Below are 22,622 nucleotides of genomic sequence, written 5' to 3'. Positions count from 1 at the left end.
ATACCTTTCACCGGGGAGCGTAGGATTTGCTCTTGAAAGTGCCCACGTGCTAGCTGAGAGACTTCCGTTCGTCCCTCTGCACGGAGCCCCGGGGCGTGACCTGAGGCCTGCATTTCGTTCGAGGCCAGAGGAAAAGCTTTCTGAGGCCCAGGGCGGCTCTCGGCCACCAGTGACACGTAGTAACCCCAGCGCCAGGTATTGTTGGGATTCCAGCTACAATGGATGGTGGTGGGAGAATGTGAGCCTGCAGGAGAACTTGTGTCACGTTTTATTGTGCTAAGTTTTAATATCTTAGAAATCCCACCAGGGAGGGACATTGGATGATTTTAAGTGTTGCTTTTTCATCGTCCCTAATTCATCGTCACCAGTGGTGACCATCCCTCTCCCACTGGTTCTTACTGTGTCCTGGAACTTGCGTCGCCTTGGTTTGTAAGTAAAATTTTCCTCTGGGCCTGCTTCCCTTTGTTGGTCTCAGTGCCATGTTTGGTGTATATTGGTTGAGATTCCAAGAAATCAAGGTCTGCAGCTTTATGTCACGTGCTTTCTTTAAGTAAGAACTTGGAAAGAAATGCTCTTCCAAAGGTTTACTTGTGGGTTGCCTCAAACTTTGAAATATTTTCTTTCAGCGACAATAAACGTTTGTGGTCCGAGTCCCGAGTTGGTTCATAATCCATTATATTTGTAAACTTTGGTGTAAAACTAATGTCACAATATTGGTAGTTAATTGGAACTTAATTCTATTGCATAAAAAAATGCTTACTTGATTTTTTTCTTGTATTTTGGTTCCGATCAAGAGAGTCAGGAGGTGGATGGAGGCTGGTAAAAATTCCCAAGGGGACTCAGGATGCCTCTGCTTCTTTAAGGTGTCGGATTCTATCTCAAACTTACAACATTCTTTCTGCCTCCATCTGGGTGAATTCACTAGCATTAGTCTTATGCGTTCTCAGTCATAATCATCATTATGTAGGTTTATAAATGGGCAGCAAGAGGAAGGGCAAGGAAGGAGGTTCTTCTGTTTTCCTTCTTTTCCGTGAACAGGAGTTAGACGAACCCAGATGTGAAAGCTCAAGTTGAAATTGACTGAGTACGGAAGGCGCGAAGCCCCAAAAGGGAAAGAGAAAGTGCAGAGTCGAGGTGCTGGGCCTGGCAGAGCTCAGGGCTGCCTTCGGTTTTCTTAACTCAGGAAAACCTACAAACAAGGCAGAAGGTTTGCTGGGAATTGGTAGTTAAAACAAGCATAAATTCTCATCAGTCATCTAAGGAAGACTGGATCAAATATACTTCAAAAGTGTGTTGGTTTCCAGTTTTGAATGGTTTTCAAGAAGCCCTAATGTGATTTCATTAAAAATGGGTTAAAGGAAATTATACACAGTTCATCTATTGAATGCCGTTGCTAAGTTTGCAAATGGAATTTCATTTTTAATAAATTCAGATCTGAAATGAAAAACTATAAAAAAATGTTATGTGTAAATATCATAAGGTAAGAATATGGTTACTGTCTTAATTTTAGAAAAGGAAATGCAGGTTCCTTTTTAATACCTTTAGGGGCTCCATGTGCTTGTAACTTAGTTATAAGAAAAGGTATGATGTGGCACATCAGGACGGTTCGTATCATATTTGTTGAACCAGTGGCGTATCTTAGCACTCATTAATGGCAGAAAGTTAGGTTCTACACACACATACACAAAAGGAAATTGGTTGACTATAAATATATCGTATGAAAAAGAAAGGAGAAAATCAAATGACCAAGCTACAAATGTGTCATTTCCATTTTAAGATGGCATAGAGAAAATGAAAGTTAAACAATTTAAAAGTTACCTATGTGCCTGCTCTTTTTTTAAAAAAATGGACCCAGGACTTTATAACTTACATTTATTAATTTCTGTCCGCCTCCTTTTTCCTTACAGGGCATGCTGCTGAAGCGAAGTGGCAAATCACTGAACAAAGAATGGAAAAAGAAATACGTCACCCTGTGTGACAATGGTGTGCTGACCTATCATCCAAGTTTACATGTGAGTATTGCTCCTTCGGAGAAAGTAGCAGGTGTTGGGCTGGAGGGGCAGAGGGTGTCCCAGCACAGTCACCGTCAAGCCTTTCAGCTCTGTTGGAGGTTGAAGTAGTATTTAAATGAGAGTAAAAATTTTAAGTGAGAGTAAAGAGACAGGAGCAAGTAGTAAAAGAGAAAGGAGAAAAAAAAGAGATCTGTCTGAAAATCTAGACTAGGGAACCCAGGGTCCGCTTGAGCCGCTGAGAACCAAAACAAGAATTACATGCAATTCATGAGTCAGTTTTTATTGTCCGATAAGAACACATACCGGTTTGTGAGGCAAGTTCGTTTTCTCTGCGTAATAGAATCTCTTATACTGGTGATTTTTATAAGATAGATTAAAAGACAATTAATTTCATCAGTGGGGGGAAAGCAGACATTCCACCCACGGTGAGCTCTTTTAGAAAGTGGTAAAACCTGAAGACGGGGTGTAACGCCTATTCCAGAACGACACATTCCCTGAATCTTGCGTGATGTTTACCTGCCTTGATGTAGACAAATGCGTAGATTAGAATATATAGTATTAGCTGGTTGTTTGATTATATCACAGTGTTAAGCGTTTCATTTTAAATACTTTAAAAAAAATTGCACGGTGACTGGCAAGAAGTTAGAGATAAACGTACTGCAGAAGATGAAAATCCCCAAATACCCACTGGAAAACGTGACTGCTCGCGTTTTGGGGTGTATGTCCCCAGCCATTTCTACACTCTGTGCGTCTTCCTTCCACAAGCATGCAGCCCCCCTGTGCACATGGCATGTGGCCTGCTCTCCTAGACGATGCAAGATCATAGGCACCTTCCCATGTCAGCAAATGTATGCCACCATTTTAAATAGTTATATAGCATTCATTCTGCATGTGTGTCCTAATTGACTTAACAGCATCTCCAGAACAGACATCTGGCAGGAAATTTACATTCTGAATGATTTTTGCTGTTGTAAGTAACTCTAATCAGTGTCTTCTTTTGACACTTCTGCGTCCTCATCCATTTTCCGCAGATTCGTAGCCATAGCCTTCCTGAGTTGAACAGTGTATGCTTTTATGGGCTTTGGGTATGTAGTGCCAAATTCCTGGAAAGACGGTATCCGTTCATCTCCTCTGGCTTTTTCCCCTGCACTCTCAGGAACATTTCCCTTTTTCAGAAACCTTTCCAATAGGATGGGTAACAGACGGTACCCTCGCTGTGTAATTTGCTTGCTGGGGTGAATTGCCCTTTTCCCTCTTGTCTTACAGCAGTGGCTTCACCTTTCTGAACCGTGTTCAAAAGCATGTTTCTTTAGGTGTCTCTGGTGTGTTTCTCCTGTCGATGGAATGCTTCCCATGCTTCACCATTAAGTAGACTTTTGAGATATATACTCCTTCTTTTACAGAGGAAATTCCTTTGTGCTTGATTTATTTGGGGTTATTTGGGGAGTAGAGTCCGCCTGCTTCTCCAGTGACCTCCAAATCAGAGACTTAATACCATCCCATGAGGCCTGCCTGTGGCAGTCCTGTCCCTCTCCAGGTCTTTGGGGTTCTCTCCGCAGAGCTGCCCCATCAGCAAGGAGGCGGCCCTTTTTCACTGGCGTAGTTCTTCCAAAGACCCCGTCAGAGAGCGAAGCCTAATTATTGACCCATTTGCTTTATGTTACTTAGAGGGAGACGTGCAATCACCATCTTCTTGCTGGGAAGTAAAAATAAAGTGAGATCTGATTGACGATGCATCTTAAGTCACCTTACGCTCACCTGCTAAGCTCACGTGCCATCAGAGGGGCATTTGCTCCTACTTGCCAAGGGGGAAAGATGATAACAACAAAAGATGGTACTGGAACATTCCTGTAGGAGAGCTGATGCCCACTTACTTTTCATCTCAACCGCTTGGTGATGTAATCAGCATCGGTTCTTCAAACATTCTCCCACACAGTCTGCTGCTTCTCAGGGCCCTCAGTGCCGTCTTTTTTTTTTTTTCCTATGTATGCATGGATATTATTGGAATCCGGCAAAGGAGCACAGTGGGGCTTTGTTATGTAATTGTAGGGCAAGCAAGAGCCAGTGTCATTTTAAAGTGCATTTCAGTTAACGCCAGTCTCTTGGGAACTGGAATTATTGATGCAGGGACACAGTTCCCTAAGGGAGTGGCTTAATCTAGAAGTGGATTTGAATTACTGGAGCATGACGGGGTGGCATGACCTTCATTGTAATCCTTCACCGATTTTGTCTATACAGCTAAGCTTTGGGTGAAGATATATTTTGAGTTTTGAGTTTCAGGTATATTCTCTGGCAGGTACCTGGAACGGATCTGTTCTAGTCGAAGTTGTTGGGAGCTACAGATCCCCAGCAGCTGAGTTAGACTGGCATTCTTTGGTTCCAGATGGAAGGAGGTATTCAAGGGGATGTCCAAGGGCAGAATCCTGACTTTCCTTAATAAGAAATTTGGGAGCATGCAGATGTGTGGCTAACTCAAGTCCCAGAGTTCTGCATCATGGAGAACGGGTCTGGAAAATTTCAAAGGTGATAGAACCAGATGGTCTCCAACACTGATCACACTGTATCACTCCCTCCCTGGGTTATCTCCGAGATGTATTATGGCAGGAGGACCGCTAAGCTTACTGGCTACTTGTGCTGAGGACCTAAGTGGTTAAATGTTGGGGAAATCTTGCCCAGGTTGGTGGCTTTGGGTTTCAGTACTGTCGGTCATCACCCTCGTACTGGCCATGGAGCAGGGGACCTGCACTGATCTCAAGTAGCAGAACCTACAGCCTGTTCCTCTCCAGGGAGCCAAGGAAAAGAACTTGGCTAAACAGCCTGACATTTTCAGATACTTTTCTACAAAGACTGTGTTTGTCCTTTTGGTGGAATAGCTGTACCAGCTCCCGTGTATCCTCGTAACTTTTGACGATGAGGTAATTTATTTACCAAAAAGGAAACTGGCATGCTTTCTGGAGCGTGGGATTCCAATAAGGTAATGCGCTTGTGATGGGGTGGGGTTGGGCGTCTGAGAGCAATAGGCTTGAGATACACAAAACGTGTATCATTCAAACAGATGTTAGGTGGGGCCTGTAGCAGCCCCAGCGGCCCCTTCAAAACCAGCACTTACCTGTGGCCGTGTGGCTCTCCTCTTGGTGGACAGGCGTTCATTTCCTGTGCGCACAGGCACTGCACACGGACTGCATCAGGCTGGACCCTGACTCTATCACGAGTCACCTTCGACGTGGTGTCCTGCTGAACCCAAGGATCTCGGCGGGGTCTTGCACACCAGGAGGACTGGAGCAAGAGTAAATGACTGAATCAAGCTTGTGGGGAAACAGGCCAGCGTGGTGAGGGCCCTGAATTGTTCTACTGCAGTCAAAGTGCGTCACCTGCAGAGTGTTGCCTGCCTCAGAGAGCGTGGTCTGTAAGGCCGGACCCCCTCTGCAGGGGCTGATCTAGACGGCTCCTTCGTTAGCTAGCCGATTTAAAATCCCAGGTGACCACCCTGACCAGTGTCCCTGGACCGGCAGGCAGGCAAGGCCAAGAGTTTATGACAGGGTACGGAGTTTGCTGCTGGCCCGAGCTGCCTGCCCCACAAGCCTCTCCTTCCCCAGCCTTGCCGCATCACCCCCTCAGCTCCCCTGGGCTGCCAGCAATGATGGTTTTCTCAGATGTTTCCTTGGACAGGATGCTCCAGCAGCACTGGGCTCTACCTTTAACTTACTTCGGGCGCTGTGGAAGCGGGAGACTGACCACTTCCTTTAAAAAAAAAAGGGGATGGGCTTCCCTGGTGGCGCGGTGGTTGAGAGTCCGCCTGCCGACGCAGGGGACGCGGGTTCGTGCCCCGGTCCGGGAAGATCCCACGTGCCGCGGAGCGGCTGGGCCCGTGAGCCACGGCCGCTGAGCCTGCGCGTCCGGAGCCTGTGCTCCGCAACGGGAGAGGCCACAGCAGTGAGAGGCCCGCGTACCGCAAAACAAAAAGATCTCCCAGAGGAGGTCATTTCTATTCTTGAGGGAAACAGATACGGTTTCCTCATTACACAGGTGTCTGTGGAAGTGTTTCTGTAAAGATCATCCTTTGGACCCGAACCACAAGTTTCAATCCCAGCAGATGTCTCGCACGCGTTGGTGGGGTAGGAAACAGACCCGGCCTTTGGGCGAGATGGACGGCCCGTGTGTGGTCCCAGCTGTGTGCCCGGCTTGTGGAGCCGCAGGAAGACGCGCTCTGGCTTGTCAGAGACGGGGGCTGAGAAGCAGGCTGGCAGTCATGAGGCGGGGGGCCTCAGCTTTGCAGCCGGCAGTGGGGTTGCTGTGAGACCAAGTTCACCGAGTGCTCGGAATGGGTCAGCTGCCAGGGAATCTGACGCTGGTGCGCCTGGATGGCCTGTCCCGCTCAGAGCTCACGTGCACAAGATTACTAGAAGGGGACCTCGGGTGGTGTCCTCAGGACATCACCTCCACTGGTCGCCGCAGCTGCAGAGTTCCCTTTTGGCACACGCTTTCCCAGCCACATCTTCTTCCCAAGCCCTCAAAGGCGGCCCAGTTCGATGGCATCATCCCGGACGTGTCTTTCTGGTTTTCACCCCAAGCCTCATCTCCGCTCCTACACAGATTATTTAGGGGCCCCAAATCCTTGGTCCCTCTGACACACAGCTTGGCCTCCTTCTGCCATTTCTGTAGCACAGGTGTCCCTAAGCCTTCCCTGTACCGCAGATAGACATCATTGAAGGAAGCTTTTTCACCCCAGGCATGTTTCCTGTTGTTGAAAACCTTAAACACTTCTCTTAGGGAGGAGAGACCCTCTCCGGGCAGCGGAGTAGAATCGCCTGTGTGTGGCCAGATCATACGAAGTGATCATCTGGAAATGAGAGGGAAAGTGGGCCAAACATTGATCCCACCCAGACGGAGAAAGTTCCCTACAAGTTGATATCAGCGATGCCTCTGGACCCCAGATTTACTCACTCTGTGGTCCGTGAAGTCTCAACCCCACCCTTCGCCCACTGCCACCCCTCCTGGCCTGCTTCCGCTCTTCCCCAGGGGCTCGGGGGCCGTCAGCAGTGGCTGGCTTGGGCTCATGGGGTCCCCCTCCCTCCTGCATTGTAGGTAGAGAGGAGGAGATGCAGGCATAGGAGGAAGAAGTGATGGTGGATTTCAACCTAGGTGTTCCTAAAGATCGGTGGTTCCCGCGCTGGGGAAGGATAGCCGTGCGGTCTGATGGCAGGGGCAGAATAGCTGAGCAGAGCAGCCGGTGGGGGAGGACTGAAGGAACCCACAGGTCCGTGGCATTGTCTCTGTAACTGAGTGTATCAGCGCCTGGTCTGTGGTGGACCTGGGCTGCCGCCTTTTCAGAAGGTGGAACTTGCCTGCGAAGCTTCAGCTCACACATCCTACCCTTCTGCATACAGTCAGGCTTCATTTCTTCTCAGTGTGCGTTTTAAGGTAGACATCGAGAAACTGGCTGCACAGCGTCTGCTCTGGAAATCCAGAGAAAGAATCCTTTAACTGCAAGGGCATGCTTGCTGTTACTGTCTTCTCAAGATCACTTCAGACTCTTAAGGGTGTGTGCGTCTGAAATTGTCACCAGGAACCCCTAGCGAATGGAGGCTCGCAGAGTCAGTTGGACTTCTAAGGACAACCCCATTCCAAGTTTGGAGTTGCTGGGTGGGATCAGTTTCATGGTAAGACGAAGATCCGGGCTCAGAAAACAAGCCAGTTGATTTGATTCGTCTTTCTTTCTCAAGATGCTGTTATTAAATTAAATAAAACCTAGAGCGCAGTTTAGATGACACATAGAAAACTCAACCAAGATAACGAAGCTGCTTTGGCGTTGTAGAGTATCGACTGCCCTGGTTTTCCTAGGATGCAGGACGTCCAGTGCTAAAACCTGGGAAGTCCCAGGCAACTGGGAGAAGTTGGTCACCCGAGCTTCAGCACTGACCAGCTTAACTGCTCTTTCATCTCCACGTGGCATTTTGCAAAGACAGCCCTAAATATATAAATAAGACTGAAATAGTAAAAAGCAAGCTGTTGGGCTTCCCTGGTGGCGCAGTGGTTAAGAACTCGCCTGCCGATGCAGGGGACACGGGTTCGAGCCCTGGTCCGGGATGATCCCACATGCTGCGGAGCAACTGAGCCCGGGTGCCACAACTACTGAGCCTGTGCCCTAGAGCCCGTGCCCTGCAACAAGAGAAGCCACCGCCATGAGGAGCACACGCACTGCAACGAAGAGTAGCCCCCGCTCGCCGCAACTAGAGAAAAGCCTGCGTGCAGCAACGAAGACCCAACACAGCCAAAAATAGACAAATAAACACACTTTAAAAGTAAATAAATAAATAAAAAGCAAGCTGTTGACTTCTGCTGCTGCTCCGTGGTCTGTATTTTTTTGATCCTCGGAGAAAATTGTACAACTACAAGACCTTTAAAAAGCCCTACCTGCTTAACTTTTTGCGGGGGAGACCCGTCTTAGTGTCCCGAGGTTTTGTGACACTTTGCTGGTTTCTAGTCTGGGTGGGTGAAAGGCAGCCTGTTCTGAGATCCTTGAATTCCCTTTCTATGGACTTGAATGTGAGCCTTAGGGAGCACCTTGATAGAGAAATGGAGAGGATAATGAGAAGGAACTTGGACCTCGGGGCTGCACAGTTCAGCATCGCCACCCATTCATCTTCCGTGTCGAAGGAGCTGCCGTCGAGGGCACAGCTGAAATTCCTGCTGGCAAAGGTGTGGGGGGGGGGATTCCTAAATGGACTTGTAAGAGTTCTCTCTTGGCCGCCGGTCAAGCCAAGGACTTTATGGTGCCCAGACCAGGGGGGTTCTCCCAGCTTCCTCCTGAGCACACGTAGCAGGTGTGGACAGCCCACCTGGCTGACATGTGCTTGAGTTGCTCACACTTTTGAAATCCTCCCTCCTGGATTTCTTTCCCATTCTGTATGTTGCCTGAGTTATAGCAGCAGCTGGGGTGCTGTCATTTCTCCCTGCCCTGCAGAACTGGGCTTTTCCTTCTTACAGGACATTCATTCCTAATCAAGTGCCTTAGACTCTCCGGCTCCACAAAGCCTTGGATTCTGCAGGTTGCTGACATTTCCTTGTTTTTTCCCCCATGGACTTGAACTCTGAATTGTCATCGGAATGCTGATTGCAGTATGTTTCTAGTTTCAAAGTCAGGCAGAAAAATCCACTTGTTTACTGATACTGATGCCAAAATAACAAAAAGATGTGAGATGCTTTCCAAGTAGGTATGCTTCTCAAAAGAAATAGTTAAAGGTGAAAAGGAAGATACCATTCGTTGTAAGAACAACTCTTGCCTGTACCCACTGCTGGTAAGTGTCATTTAAAATAACAATCCTGGGAATTCCCCGGCAGTCCAATTGTTAGGACTCTTCCGCTTTCACTGCCGAGGGCCCGTGTTCAATCCCTGGTCAGGGAACTAGGATCCCACAAGCTGCAAGGTGCGGCCAAAAGTAGAAAAAGTAAAAAATAAAATAACACAATCCTCACATAAAATGGGGACGTTTTACTTGAGGATTGAGGATTCACTAAGAATCTGTCCCTTCAGCCCGCTGCACACCCGTGAAGGGAGACCCCTATCTCTTGAGGTGGTGAATTGAGTTACCCTCGGAAAACCTCTCCCTTGTTTTCCCCAGAACATTGCAGAAGCCAGGCTACAGGGCTAGACAGACAGATTCCAAGCCCAGATGTCCAGATGTAGAAGCTTTGAGTCATGGAATGACGGATAACCCTGAGAGAGAAGTCAGGCCTCCCTTTCTTTCTGAGAAGATGCTGTCTGGCGTGTCCTGGCTGTGTCACACCGCGGCAGTCGACCTGCATCATTCTGTGATGAATGATTACGGGATCTTGCTACCCCCTGTAGAAGCCGCAGTGCCGGAAGCTGTCCTCGGTCTATACGTTCCTCTCCAGTCTGGCTTCTTGTGTTTCTGGTCTGATGCTCGTCATGCAGGTGGGCCTTCATGCCCTTTGTCCGCTGGAGGTACACCTGGTTCCCAGACTGCCCACCTGTCCTGGCGCCTCTCGCGTCTGTACCGCTTCGTCTAGTGTAGCCTCACCGAGGGCAAGGACTATGCCCAGTCCGCCGTCTGCCCAGGGCTAGCATGGGCTCAGCACACAGGCCCGTACGTAGGGGCCACGTGGCAGGGAGCATGGCTGCTCAGTAGCTTCATGTCAAGTCTGTGCTCCTAGGGACCTGGGCTCCAAACCTGTCCTTGGTGATCCTGGCTCTGCTTTAAAAATTCTGGTGAGACTGAGACGGAGAAAGCCACCCACATTGCACAACTAGACCTCCCTAAGAATAGATTAGCTTACGTCGGGGTCGGAAGAGAACACACACACAAATGGCATGATACGGATGCCATAAAATCTTAGAAGAGTGTTGGAACCCAGAACAATCCATGTAGAGGAGGTTAGGAAAATATGTAGGTATCAGGGAGCAAAGGTCTGGAGCTGTATGGCAACAGATGAGCACTTCTGTTCTCTCGTCTCACTGCCTGTTTAGACAAGTGGGAAAGGGTTTGTAAGCGGTACATCGGGCCGCGACAAGTACCTTGGACCGCGACAGGTGTTTCTGCAAGAGTTTCTCAGATGGCAGGAGACAGCTCTGAGAAGCACCGAAGATCCCAAGTGTGTCTCCTGCTTCTGGGCCTGAAGGGATAAGCCCCGTGTGCGGGGCTTTGTCGAGGATGGGACAGAGGCTCACGTCCTTCAGTCTCCAGCGTTCTCTGCTTCCCCAGAAGCAACCACAGGCCCTTTATCCAAACGGATCCGTTTCAGGGCAGACCTGGCCTTTCAAGCCAGTGTTGTGGGAATCACCTCAAGGATCTGGAGGTGTTGATTTGTCCACCTCCAGGCGTACTGAATGCTCTGCCTTTTCCAGGGCAGGAACCGAGGCAGCTTATAGCAGGCGCTTGATGGGAGAGTGTGTTCTTAAATACACCCCTCTCTAGTCAACGTAGGAGCATAGGCTCTTATGTTTATACACACATGGCTCTGGGCGGAACTTCATGCAGTGTGTTTTATCTACAGAATGTGATCAAGGTGTGTTGCATCTCTGGCCTCCCAAACTTCATTACCTCCTTCCGTCTTATAGTTCCTTCCTTCCTTGATTTCCAAGGCGTTTCGTCAGCTTCCCCCTCCCCCGCCCCAAGTCGATACCTTCTGGTTGCAGGTGGACAGAAGCAGCCATGGACCGGGCCCCCTTATTTGTGGTTTCAGCTCCTGGCATGGCCCCATCCCCGCCGTGGCGGCCTGGAGGTGCCCCTGTGGAGCCCTGGGACTGGGCGGCTCCCTGGAATCAGGAGACCCCTTTCAAGGTGATTGCTCTGCTGGCCTCTCTTTCTCCACCGTAGTCCCTGGGAATTCATCAGGAAGACCTCAGAGGTCACAGCTAGAGAGACGACTTCCCAACCCCTACCTGTCCTGAACTTTCAGAACTGCACGTCTGCTCGGTTCTCCTAGAGTGGTACCTGCCCATCGTGTTTCCCAAAACCTGTCTGCACAGTGCGGAGGAGAGCAGGTCTTCCCATGATCCCTCACTTGTAATTCACGTCACACGTTGATTTCCGTCCCTGCATTTGTTTCTTTTAGACGTTCCGTGCGGAGAGGATTCCCGCTTCACTTCAGACGGCGTCCTTGCTCCCTAGCAGGCCCCTCCGGGCCTCACCTGCTCCCTCAGTCTCCCGCCATCCCTCCTCCACAGCTCTGGTTTTCTTTTAGTTCCTGGCACTGGCCGTGTTCTGGGGGCTCCAGGTCCTAACAGATGCCGTCGCTGCCACCAGCAATGTTCTTTCCTGCCCCCTCCTGGTGGTGTCTTACATGTCACTTCCTCCCGGAAGCCTCCTCCCCTGCTAGGCAGGCCTGTGTGGGCACCGCTGCTGGGTGCCCGCACCTTACCCTCTGGCTCATTTCCCTGTTCTCTTGCCTTATTTCATGGCCCCGATTCTCCCCCAAAACTGGGAGCTCCGCGGAGCCGGAGACATTCTGGGTCCTGTTGCCGGCGTTGCCTTCACATTGAGCCAGTGCTGTTTTGTCGAAGGAGTGAAAGAATGATGGCACGATTAGCCGAACGCGTGGCCTGTCCTCACACCTGTAGGCCTGCGGTTCTGAAACTGTAGGAAAGGAGGCCGCCATGTGATGTTTTTAAGCCACAGAAAAGTGTCACAGTCCCTTCCAGGCTCCATTTCTGCAGAATGAAGAGCAGGTCACCAAGGTTGGACAGGAGTTTGAGATGTTTTTTGGTTTTGTTTTGCTCTATTTGTAGTAAAACACACATCACATAAAATTTGCCATCTTCACCATTTTTAAGCAGTAAGTTCAGGAGTGATGAGGCCATTCACAGTGTTGTGCAACCATCACCACCGTCCGTTTCCGATACTTTTTCATTTTGCAAAACCGAAGCTCTGTCCCCATCAAACACTGACTCTGAATTCCCCCCTCCTCCAGCCACCCTTCTACCTTCTGTTTCTATGAATTTGACTACTGAGTACCTCATAGGAGTGGAATCGTGTAGTGTTTATCTTTTGTGATTGGCTTATTTCACTCAGCTTCCTGTCTTGAAGGTTCATCTGTGTTGTAGCATTTCCTCCCTTTTTAAGGCTGAATAATATTCCATTGTATATACATACAATACCATTGGATATATACAGTCCAGGGATTCAACCAACTGCAGATCGAAAACATTCGGGAAAAAAATTCCAGAGAGTTCCAAAAAACAAAATTTGAATTTCTCGCCTGCCAGCAGCTGTTTATATAGCACTTACATCGTATTGGGCATTATGAGCAATCTAGAGCTGATTCAAAGTGCACAGGAGGATGTGTGTAGGTTATATGCACATACTGTGCCATCCTATACAAGGGACTTGAGCATCTGTGGATTTTGGTGTCCGTCGGGGTCCTGGCACTAGTTCCAGGTATACATACCACATTCTGTGTATCCATTTGTTGGATGGACACTTGGGCTGTTTCCTCCTCTTAACTATTGTGAATGATGCTGCTGTGAGCGTAGGTGTACAAACACCTCTCTGGAGCTTGAGGTTTTAATGTAAAAACTACAGTGTGGGAGAACTACTGAGAATGGCTGAATTTAAAGATGCCCAGCATTAATGAGGGCCCTGGATGAGAAATACCACAGAGAAATTCGCTAGGCCCAGTCATGAGCCTGGTGGGTTCTGGAGGATTCATAACCTGAATGATGGTCTGGACATGGTCCATGTGGCATGCAAACGCCCACCCAGCCCTGCCCACATGGGCCATGGGCTCTCTCTGTGTTTGCCAAGTGCCCGCCAAAGGTGAGGGAGGCTGTCCCTCTCTGCTCTTCAGGTGACCTGGGAAATATTTTTGGCATTCATCCAGCAAGTTTCAGATAGTATGATAAATTATTTCTCCCGTATATCAATGATTTCAAACCCATGGAATGATACTGCCACAGTAGTATAAATATTTTCAGGGAATAGCTACAAGGTTTTTTGGTTTGTTTTTTGTTTGTTTTTTGTTTTTGTTTTTTTTGTTTTTTTTTTGCGGTACGCGGGCCTCTCACTGTTGTGGCCTCTCCCGTTGCGGAGCACAGGCTCCGGACGCGCAGGCTCAGTGGCCATGGCTCACGGGCCCAGCCGCTCCGCGGCATGTGGGATCTTCCCAGACCAGGGCACGAACCCGTGTCCCCTGCATCGGTAGGCGGACTCTCAACCACGGCGCCACCAGGGAAGCCCCTAGCTACAAATTTTGTTAGAAAAAGATGACTACTGAAAAACTCATACCTATTACACATACACAGAAATGTTAGAATCTTTATCAAACTCATATTTCTGCCCTGAGGAATTCCTTGTTTATTTTAGGTAGCCCTTGGGCTTTGAAAGTGTTTAGATTGATGGTTAAAATGGCCAAAATGCAGGCTCACCGTAGTACACGTCTTGATGTTGAGAACAGAGTGACCATAAGTAGGGTGAGATCAGACAAATAAAGTCTTCCTATCTGTATAGAAATTAAACCACCAGGTAGCCTAGACCCTACCTAACTTAAAAATTTTTCTACATTGAAAAATTCTTCTGCAAAAAGTATATATATGTTTTTATAACTGTACAGAGTTAACCGTGTAGCTTGTGGATCTGAGTAAAGCTTCCAGAGGAGTCCTTGGAATATCGTCTTATCAGCACGCAGCATGATGCTTCATCCTTGTACCCAAGCTGTATCACTTGGTTTTCCATTTCGGGCCTTTGGAGGGTTACTAATTATGGCCGGAAATTCTTGCGAAAGGTAAATAAATCAAACCCGTCCATTTTCTTCACTGACGGCAAGTCGCTCCGGAGAACTCTCAGTGGGAGAGATCGGACGTGGGGGACAGTGCGGGAATATTCTTTTTCCCTGCTGCCAAGAAATGGAATTTCATTATTCGACTTTGTAAGTATGTGCTTCTCCGGTTCTAACCTGGTTGCCGGCTGGTTGCTACAGTGTTGGGAAGGAAGGAGAGGCGGAGACGGAGAGACCTGCTTCTTCTCAGGTGTGCCTGTGGCCCCAGATGGAAACCAGTCAAGGTGCGATTGATGTTCATTAAGTGCTTGTCAAAACTGAAAAATCTTCTAATCAACAGCCGTCTAGCCACGGCCCCGCCGATGGCTGGGAGTACCGCCTCTGCCGCAGCGGCTGTTTGCCTGTTACAACTCTAGGCTAAAACTCCGCTGATGATTACATTAGGCTAAGCTGCGAAGTAAATGAACCATATCTTATTTAGGTGCCACGAGCTTCAGTGTAGTCCTGCCCCGCAGGGAACTTGATAGCGTTTTATGGCTTTAAAATTAGTGTAGCTTCCCATTTGCTGCAGGGTGCTTGCCTGTTATGCCTTTGAACTCAATAAGCAAAGGGAAGGGGGCCTTTTGTTTTGCTCCCTTATTTTTCTCCCTTGCATGTTAGCAATTTTGTTTTGCATCTTTTCCAGACGGCATTTTGCAATAAAAATGTCTGACTACCCTGTACATGCCTCCCCCACCAAAAAAAAAAAGAAAAGAAAAGAAAAAGGAGGAGGGGGGAGAAGAAGAAAAATGTAGAAAACGTCACGCGTTTGCAGAGGACAGTTTTTTTTTTTCTATGCTGTGAAGTGAAAACTAGCTTTGCAGGTCACCCCCGTGGCTCATCCTGTCGGAATGGCCACCCCCAGTGGGGATGCTGCCCGCACTTCGGGAAATGCCCACATAAAATCAGAGGGCAAGTATTTCAGTATTTTTATTGGACAAGAGCAGTAGAGCCAGCATTTCTAAAGGGCTTTGGCATTCTTTCAAGCTCTTTGTATATTGTCTCAGTGAATCGGGACAATCTCGTGAGGCAAGAAGTATTAACACCCTTATTTGTCAAGATGTGGAAATCGGGACCCAGACTGGTTAAATAGCGTGGCCCAAGCCCACAACTCCTGACAGGCAGAGGCTCCCAGGCACTCTCGCTCTGAGGCCATCCTCTGGCCCGGAGGAGGCTAACTTGGTTTTCTGTGGACATCCGTCCTTGGTTTAGGAAACCAGAAAACTATGTTAATCCGTGACCTGACTGCTATTCATTTGAAATGAATCTGATCATACTACTGTGAACCGCCTTGGCGGGCAGTAAGTAGCGTTAGGAAAACAGAATCACTCCTAAAAAAGCAATGCATCAGGAAAAAAAATAAATAATGAGACTTCCAGACAGGCTTAGTGAAAGTTTTGAAATTAGAAGAAGTACTTAAATTTTGTGATGGGCAAAAACTGAAGTAGGAATCTTCCTGTCCTGCGTTGGGCCAAATGGTAGAAGAAAAGGCTTAGCGATCATTAGTGTCCTCTGAAGACAGACGTGTGTGCTCTTCTTCTGTCTTAAAAATCTGTTTCTTCCCGCTAGGAAATCTCTTGTCGCCATCCCTTCCTCCTGACACTCCTTTAAGTGGTGTCCCTATGCTTTTACTCCTTCCCATTCCTTTGCAGTGTCCGAGTTGCTTTCCCGAGCGTGTAAATCCTACTCCTTCATTTCTTCAGTAAGAAGTCACTGTGTGTCTGTCTTGCGTCAGACACTTGCTTGGTGCTGGGGATACTGTCCCTGCCCTCACAGAGCTCACAGATACTAAATAAATATACAAATAAACGTTTTTTTTAAATGTTTTAAAAATCGCCACAACAGTGAGAGACCCGCGTACCACCAAAAAAAAAAAAAAAAATCTGTTTCTTTAAGTGCTTCATGTTCTAGCAAATTCATCCCAAGAAATCTGAAGTTTTAAAGTGGTTCAGATAGAGCTAATTATCATTATGGTGAACATTCCTACATAACTCAGAATTTCCAGGATCCAACTACTGGTCCAGTTGTTTCAAGCCATATTTAATTATTAAAAGAGTCGTGGAGCCAGGGAATGGGGCTGGCTCCTTGTCGTTTATTGCTGTGAACTCTCACTCATGCTTGCCTCTGGGAGAGACCTGCCTGCATATCCAACACACTGCTGTTGTATAGGCTAGGTCTGAGCACGCATGGGCTACAACTGGGTAATGTTCAATTTAACCTAAAATGAGAAAAATCTTTCTTGCAGTGTGAAGCTCAATATACTGGGTCAGTCAAGGCAGATGCAGTCAAGAAGCAAAGGTATATTCATAATTCAACGTAGAATTCCCTGCTATTTTGATATATATTATATTAACCTGTTCCCCCTGGGCTAATGTTGGGCTTGAGCCCACATGTGTTGGATGCCAGCGCTTTGAGCACATGCACCGGAGAGGTTTGCCCTGCTTCAGTGGTGTTGAGCTCCCTGTGGAAGCGAAGGGTGCCACCACGGATCCCTCACGACGCTTCACCAACCTTTTCCGTTACCACCTCTTAGGTAGTTACCCAGGCCCAGTAAAGCCTTGGTTCAGAATCAGGTGTCCTAAGCGTTGCCTTTGCCTCAGACGCCATTTGACATCCAATTTGCCAGGTATCTTCTTCCTGTGGTGGCCACAGGTCACGTTGACATCCGCTGGTCAAGTGGTCTTTCCGAAGCAGCTCCAGAAGTGAAACAGTGGAATTCTGTTGGCTGTCTTTGGGAAAGCAGACTGATTCTCATAAGTGGGATTCTGTTGGCTGTCTTTGGGAAAGCAGACTGATTCTCATAAGTGGGATTCTGTTGGCTGTCTTTGGGAAAGCAGACTGATTCTCATAAGGTTTTTCTCTTTGAAGCTGCCTGCTCCCTTTGCTATTGTAACTGTGATCCTTTGGAGAGAAGGAGAAATTGTCTTCTTTGAGGGATGTGATCTGAAAGGATGTGGCCGGGAGATTTCGCATAGTTTTACGATACTATTTTCATAGTGTTTTTAGGGTATTAACTTTCCTCTGTGCCTGTGACTATATATGAGGCTATTGTTTATTATTCATCCATGTCGGACTTAAGCATTTGCTTGGTCTCTTTGAAGGGATGGTACTATGTATGTCTTTATAGATGAGTTTCCTTTGAAAATAGTATTAAGTGGAGTTTGGGAATAGCAGTGCATCTGACAATGGCTTCTCTTACATCTTTTTTTTGATCCCAGAAGTAAGGGTTTTAAAAAACAGAATTTATATAAACTACTGTTCCTCTTGAACCTGGACACATTCATGAAGTGGAGTGAAAATAGGGAAGACTGAGTTCTTCCTCTCCTCCAGGAGAAGACAGACATATCTGCAGACCATTTGTAATATCTGCACAGCTCAGGCTGCAATGCTCCTCCCCCAGCTGTGTGCATAAAATCACACACACAGAGCCCTTGGCTGTTTTGTGAACATCAAGCTAGACTAGTGGGTGTCAAACCTTTTGGCCTTAGGGCCCTTTTACCTTCCTAAAAACTGAAGAATCTGAAAGAGCTTTTGTTTCTGTGGATTATGTCTATTGATGTTTATCCTGGGAGAAATGACTGAGAAATGACTGAGAAAGCGTTTAATATTCATATAGTTCATTTAAAATAATAACCTATCCATTACATATTATTCCATAAATAACATTTTTTTAATGAAAAAGATACTTTCCAAAACAAAAGGAAATCATAAGCAGGGTAGCATTGTTCTCCATTTTTTCAAAGCTCTTTGATTTCAGTTCAGAAAGTTAGACCATCATTTCTACTTCTGCCTTCAGTCTGTTGAGACATGTCGTTTTGGTTAAAGTATGTGAAGGGGCTCTCACAGAGATATTTAGTTGGAAGAGGAAGGAGTATTTTTTATTTTAAGTGTGCTTTTCTGAAAATTTCGTTTTTTGAGGTATAGCTGATTTGCAATGTTATGTTACTTTCTGCTGTACAGCAAAGTGATTCAGTTATACATACATATACATTCTTTTTCATATTCTTTTCCCTTATGGTTTATTATAGGATATTGAATATAGTTCCCTTTGCTGTACAGTATGACCTTGCTGTTTATCCATCCTATATATAATGGTTTGCATCTGCTAACCCCAAACTCCCAATCCATCCCTCCCCCTTGGCAGCCACAAGTCTGTTCTCTATGTCTGTGAGTCTGTTTCTGTTTTGTAGATAAGTTCATTTGTGTCATAGTTTAGATTCCACATATAAGTGATATCATATGGTATTTGTCTTTCTCTGTCTGACTTACTTCACTTAGCATGATAATCTCTCGGTCCATCCGTGTGGCTACAAATGGCATTGTTTCATTCTTTTTAATGGCTGAGTAGTATTCCACTGTATACACGTACCACATCTTCTTTATCCATTCACCTGTCGATGGACATTTAGGTTGCTTCTGTGTCTTGGCTATTGTAAACAGTGCTGCAGTGAACATTGGGGTGCATGTATCTTTTTGAATTAGAGTTTTTGTCTTTTCTGGATATATGCCTAGGAGTGGGATTGTTGGATCATATGGTAACTCTATTTTTAGTTTTTGGAGGAAGCCCCGAACTGTGTACCATAGTGGTAGCACCAGGTTACATTTCCACCGACAGTGGAGGAGGGTTGAGGAGTATTTTAATAGCCATTTCAGATCATTCAGATCATGCATGTTCTCCTTGGATACTACACTAAAACTTGACATGTGACAGTTTATTAAAGCTTAGGAATTCAGTGAAATTTTCCTTCCCTGCTACGTTACATCCAATGACCTGTCTTGCACTTTGAATGATCTTGTATCCATGCATGTGACACACCATGTGTCAGTCATTTCAAAAAGCTTGTTTAACTGAGGTATGCAGATTTCCAAATGGTGATACTTTTCATCAAGTAATACCCCAAAATCACATTCATTAATATCACCACCAGTCTTGTCAGAAAAGTCTCCAGGTATTTGGAAGGTGTCATGGTGAGAGACACAAGTTTTCGAAATTCTCATTGTTGCTGGAAAGCTCAGATTCTCTCACTGGCCACAAATACTGTCAGCCGCTTTCCTTACAGTACAAACACAAGAAAAGTACTTGTTCTTTTTCAAGAAAATATCTACCACATACCCAAGACCGAATAACCATAGTTAATGTCTGACATAGTCATTCTTTCAAGTTGAAGTGTTGTCCCAGCAAACAAGTGACGAATTCAGCTTGTGAATGAAACACTCAGGGAAGAGCTTTCCTGTGTAGGATGGTCAGCCCTCGCGGCGCAGCAGAAACACTTAAGTACACTTGCCGTGGCATCACCTGGGAAATTTAAAAGCTCAAAGGTTAGAATTTTTTTAATCAGTAGGTTTTTTGTGGGGTTTTTTCTTGGTTTATTAAGAACATACTTTGTTATCTAAAGTTAGCCAGTATTCTTCAAAATATGATTTTGAATGGCTGTAAATTATCACGTAATTCAGGGCTTCCCTGGTGGCGCAGTGGTTGGGAGTCCGCCTGCCGATGCAGGGGACATGGGTTCGTGCCCCGGTCCGGGAAGATCCCACATGCCGTGGAGCGGCTGGGCCCGTGAGCCATGGCCACTGAGCCTGCACGTCTGGAGCCTGTGCTCCACAAAGGGAGAGGCCACAACAGTGAGAGGCCCGCGTACCAGAAAAAATAATAATAATAAAAATAAATAAATTATCACGTAATTCAAAATATTTGTCATGGGCGTTTAGGTGCTTGCTTATCCTTACCATTATCTAACTTCAGTGAAAATTCTTGAACTCAATTTTGTCGTATCTTTGAACCTTAGAATTATTACCTAGAAGGGAAATTCCTGGGGGGAAAATGTGGCCATTTTTTCAGGCTCTTGATTTAACAGTGAATATCCTTCTGTTAGCAAGATATGTGAGTGTTCTTATAACACCAACTCTGGTTCGGTATTCTCTTAAGTTCCTCTATTTTCTTCTTTACAGTTACGGGAAATTAAAATGTTGAAGTGTTAATGTAAAATGAGTTCAGACCAATAAAATCAAAGGAAATACAAAAAAAAAAGAAAACATCCTTAGGTGAAACTTTTTTGGTTTTTTTTGTTTGTATTTAGAGAGCGTGACAATCAGTAAAATACTGACAGGGTACAAAGTACGACGTGGTCACCATTGCCTTGATTCCTGCTGAGGAGTCAGCGATATTTATTACCCACATCGCTTTTGCACCATCGAAGCAAATTTCAACAGAGGGAAAAAGCAAACTATGTTTTGGGGTTGTTTTGAAAATAGTGTCGAACTCATGAAGCCCCTGATAGGGCGTTGAGGGCCACACTTTGAGGACTGCTGAACTTAGGTTATGCAAAGAGAAAACACGTGACTAGATTAGCCGTGGCAAAAAGACCAAGGCAAGCATCAGTATGTCCTAAGAGTTACCTCACTTAGACAAAATATTAGATAGTAATAGAAAATAATGAATTTCTCAACATTTATATACAGTTAGAAACCAGAGCTTATTGAGAAAACCTAATTGGAACAAAGATTTCTGTAACTTTTCCATCATTTAATTATGGGAATGAAGGATCTTTATACCTTTAAAAAGTATATGTTAAAACTAGAGCAATGTTGATTGCATTTCAAAGCTGTGTGTTTTATGCTGATGATCTAATCTTGAGATGCCAGTCACATCATTGATGCGTTTGGGTTTAGCTTTAAGATCTCGTTAACTGCTTTTTGGTACCCTATGAACACACGAAGCAAACCATCTTTCACCAGACAGCCAAAGGTAACAAAGGGATGGGAGGCAGTGAGAATCAATATAGTAAGAGTATTTTTAGGGACTATTGATGGATTGCTGTATTTTGAGCTTAACTTCAAGTGCCAATGCCCCAGAGCTGACTAAGATGAACTCACCATTTACTGAGAACTGTAGGCCGTCACGCACACAGAGGGCTCTGGGATGGGCAAGACGAGCCCCACACGTCGTTCCCTTGGCCGTCTGGGGAGAACTCGGGTGGGGTGTTTTTAGGAGCTTCGTGTGGTATCTTGATGAGGACTTGGTACCACTCTAATTGCCGGAGCTGAGTGCCTTCCAGTGATGACCTCCCAGTCCTGGTAATGGGTAACTGTGAGATTTTAGGACAACAGCGTGACAGCAGCCAACCCGTTAATTCTCGAATCCGGAGGGATCTGGTTACACCCACCGAGGCACTCAGGACTCCACGCCCTCTCCCAAGGCAGCCCCGCCGAAGGTGGGAGCCACACTGAGCTGTGCTTCTGTCAGCAAGCTGAAAGCTGTGGGTCCCTGACACGGCTCTCCATTGCTAGCAGGTTCCTCTCACTGCACCTCATTTGCATCTGGGACATCAATTAGCATGTTTGTTGAGGCTAATTGAATGAAACTCAATCATAGCTCTTAATTGCTTGACTATGTGAAAAGAAATCACATTAATGCAGCTAATTAAGTGTACGGCAATAGATGCAACATAATTAGGAGGAAAATGTAAAAAACAAGGGATGGCAAAGGTGCCGGAGCGGGGTGGCAGGGGGACGCTGTGCTGGGTCCTGGAGCTTCATCCACGCGGTCGGGGACGGGTCCCTCTGCTCCGGCGCCTGCCTGCAAAAAATAATCCACGAGGTGAGCATGGACAACTTGAGAAGAAAAATGCAAATAGGTTTGCAATTACTACTTTTTCAAGCTGTTGAGGGGCAGGAGATAGCACCTCTGGGGGGCCTGGCTCTTGAGTGGGCCCCGGGGACTTGTTAAGTGCTGTTTAAAAGTACTTGGCTTTGAATTACCCTCATGCCTTGTTAAAGGGTTTTTTCCCCTTTTATCCTCGATCAGCATTTTCTGCAAGGAACACGGAGAGGGGTTGTATCTGTAACGTTTGCATATCAAAATCAAGCTCGCTGGCTTTATTTCCCCCTGCACGGTCCCTACCTCGGACCATCAGGCTGCGCGTCCCACTTCTGAGGAGGCGACATTGTTTGGTGGTTGTAGCTTTAATTCCTCAAGTACCAAGCTGGGGAGAGATGAAAAGGGTAGTTCTTTCAAAAACGGAAAACTCAGTGTTGTTTCTCTTGGGAGAAGCTAGAAGCCTCAGGCTCCTGTATCCACCTGTTTCTGAAAGACTTTTATGGATTAGGAAATGGGTCTTGTCACATTTTTATAAATTTTAGTGGCTTGAAATTTAAGAATTGCCAGACTTACATTCTGATTTTCTTAAGAACTGGTTCTTCTGCACTTTCAATGCCTAACTCAGGCAGGAAAACAGATCCCCCAGCCCATGCTGAGCCAAAGATAAATCGGTTCTGTCGCCGCGTTCAAATCCAGAGAGCCAACTCTTGGTACATTTCTATAATAATTTTAAATAA

General features: G+C 46.4%; 1 protein-coding gene across 9 annotated transcripts in view; it reads left to right on the top strand.

Annotated features, from left to right (window-relative positions):
- The window catches only part of AGAP1 (ArfGAP with GTPase domain, ankyrin repeat and PH domain 1), a 555,073-nt gene that overhangs the window by 352,404 nt on the left and 180,047 nt on the right, over positions 1-22,622 (top strand). For all 9 annotated transcript variants that reach the window (XM_060151780.1, XM_060151784.1, XM_060151782.1 and 6 more), the window contains one exon: positions 1,908-2,012. In XM_060151780.1, coding sequence (XP_060007763.1) covers positions 1,908-2,012 — 105 coding nt within the window. The remainder of the gene's footprint in view (positions 1-1,907; positions 2,013-22,622) is intronic.

The sequence above is a fragment of the Lagenorhynchus albirostris genome, chromosome 6, assembly GCF_949774975.1.
Source record: "Lagenorhynchus albirostris chromosome 6, mLagAlb1.1, whole genome shotgun sequence".
Taxonomy (NCBI): domain Eukaryota; kingdom Metazoa; phylum Chordata; class Mammalia; order Artiodactyla; family Delphinidae; genus Lagenorhynchus; species Lagenorhynchus albirostris.
This window is presented reverse-complemented; position numbering and strand designations above follow the sequence as displayed.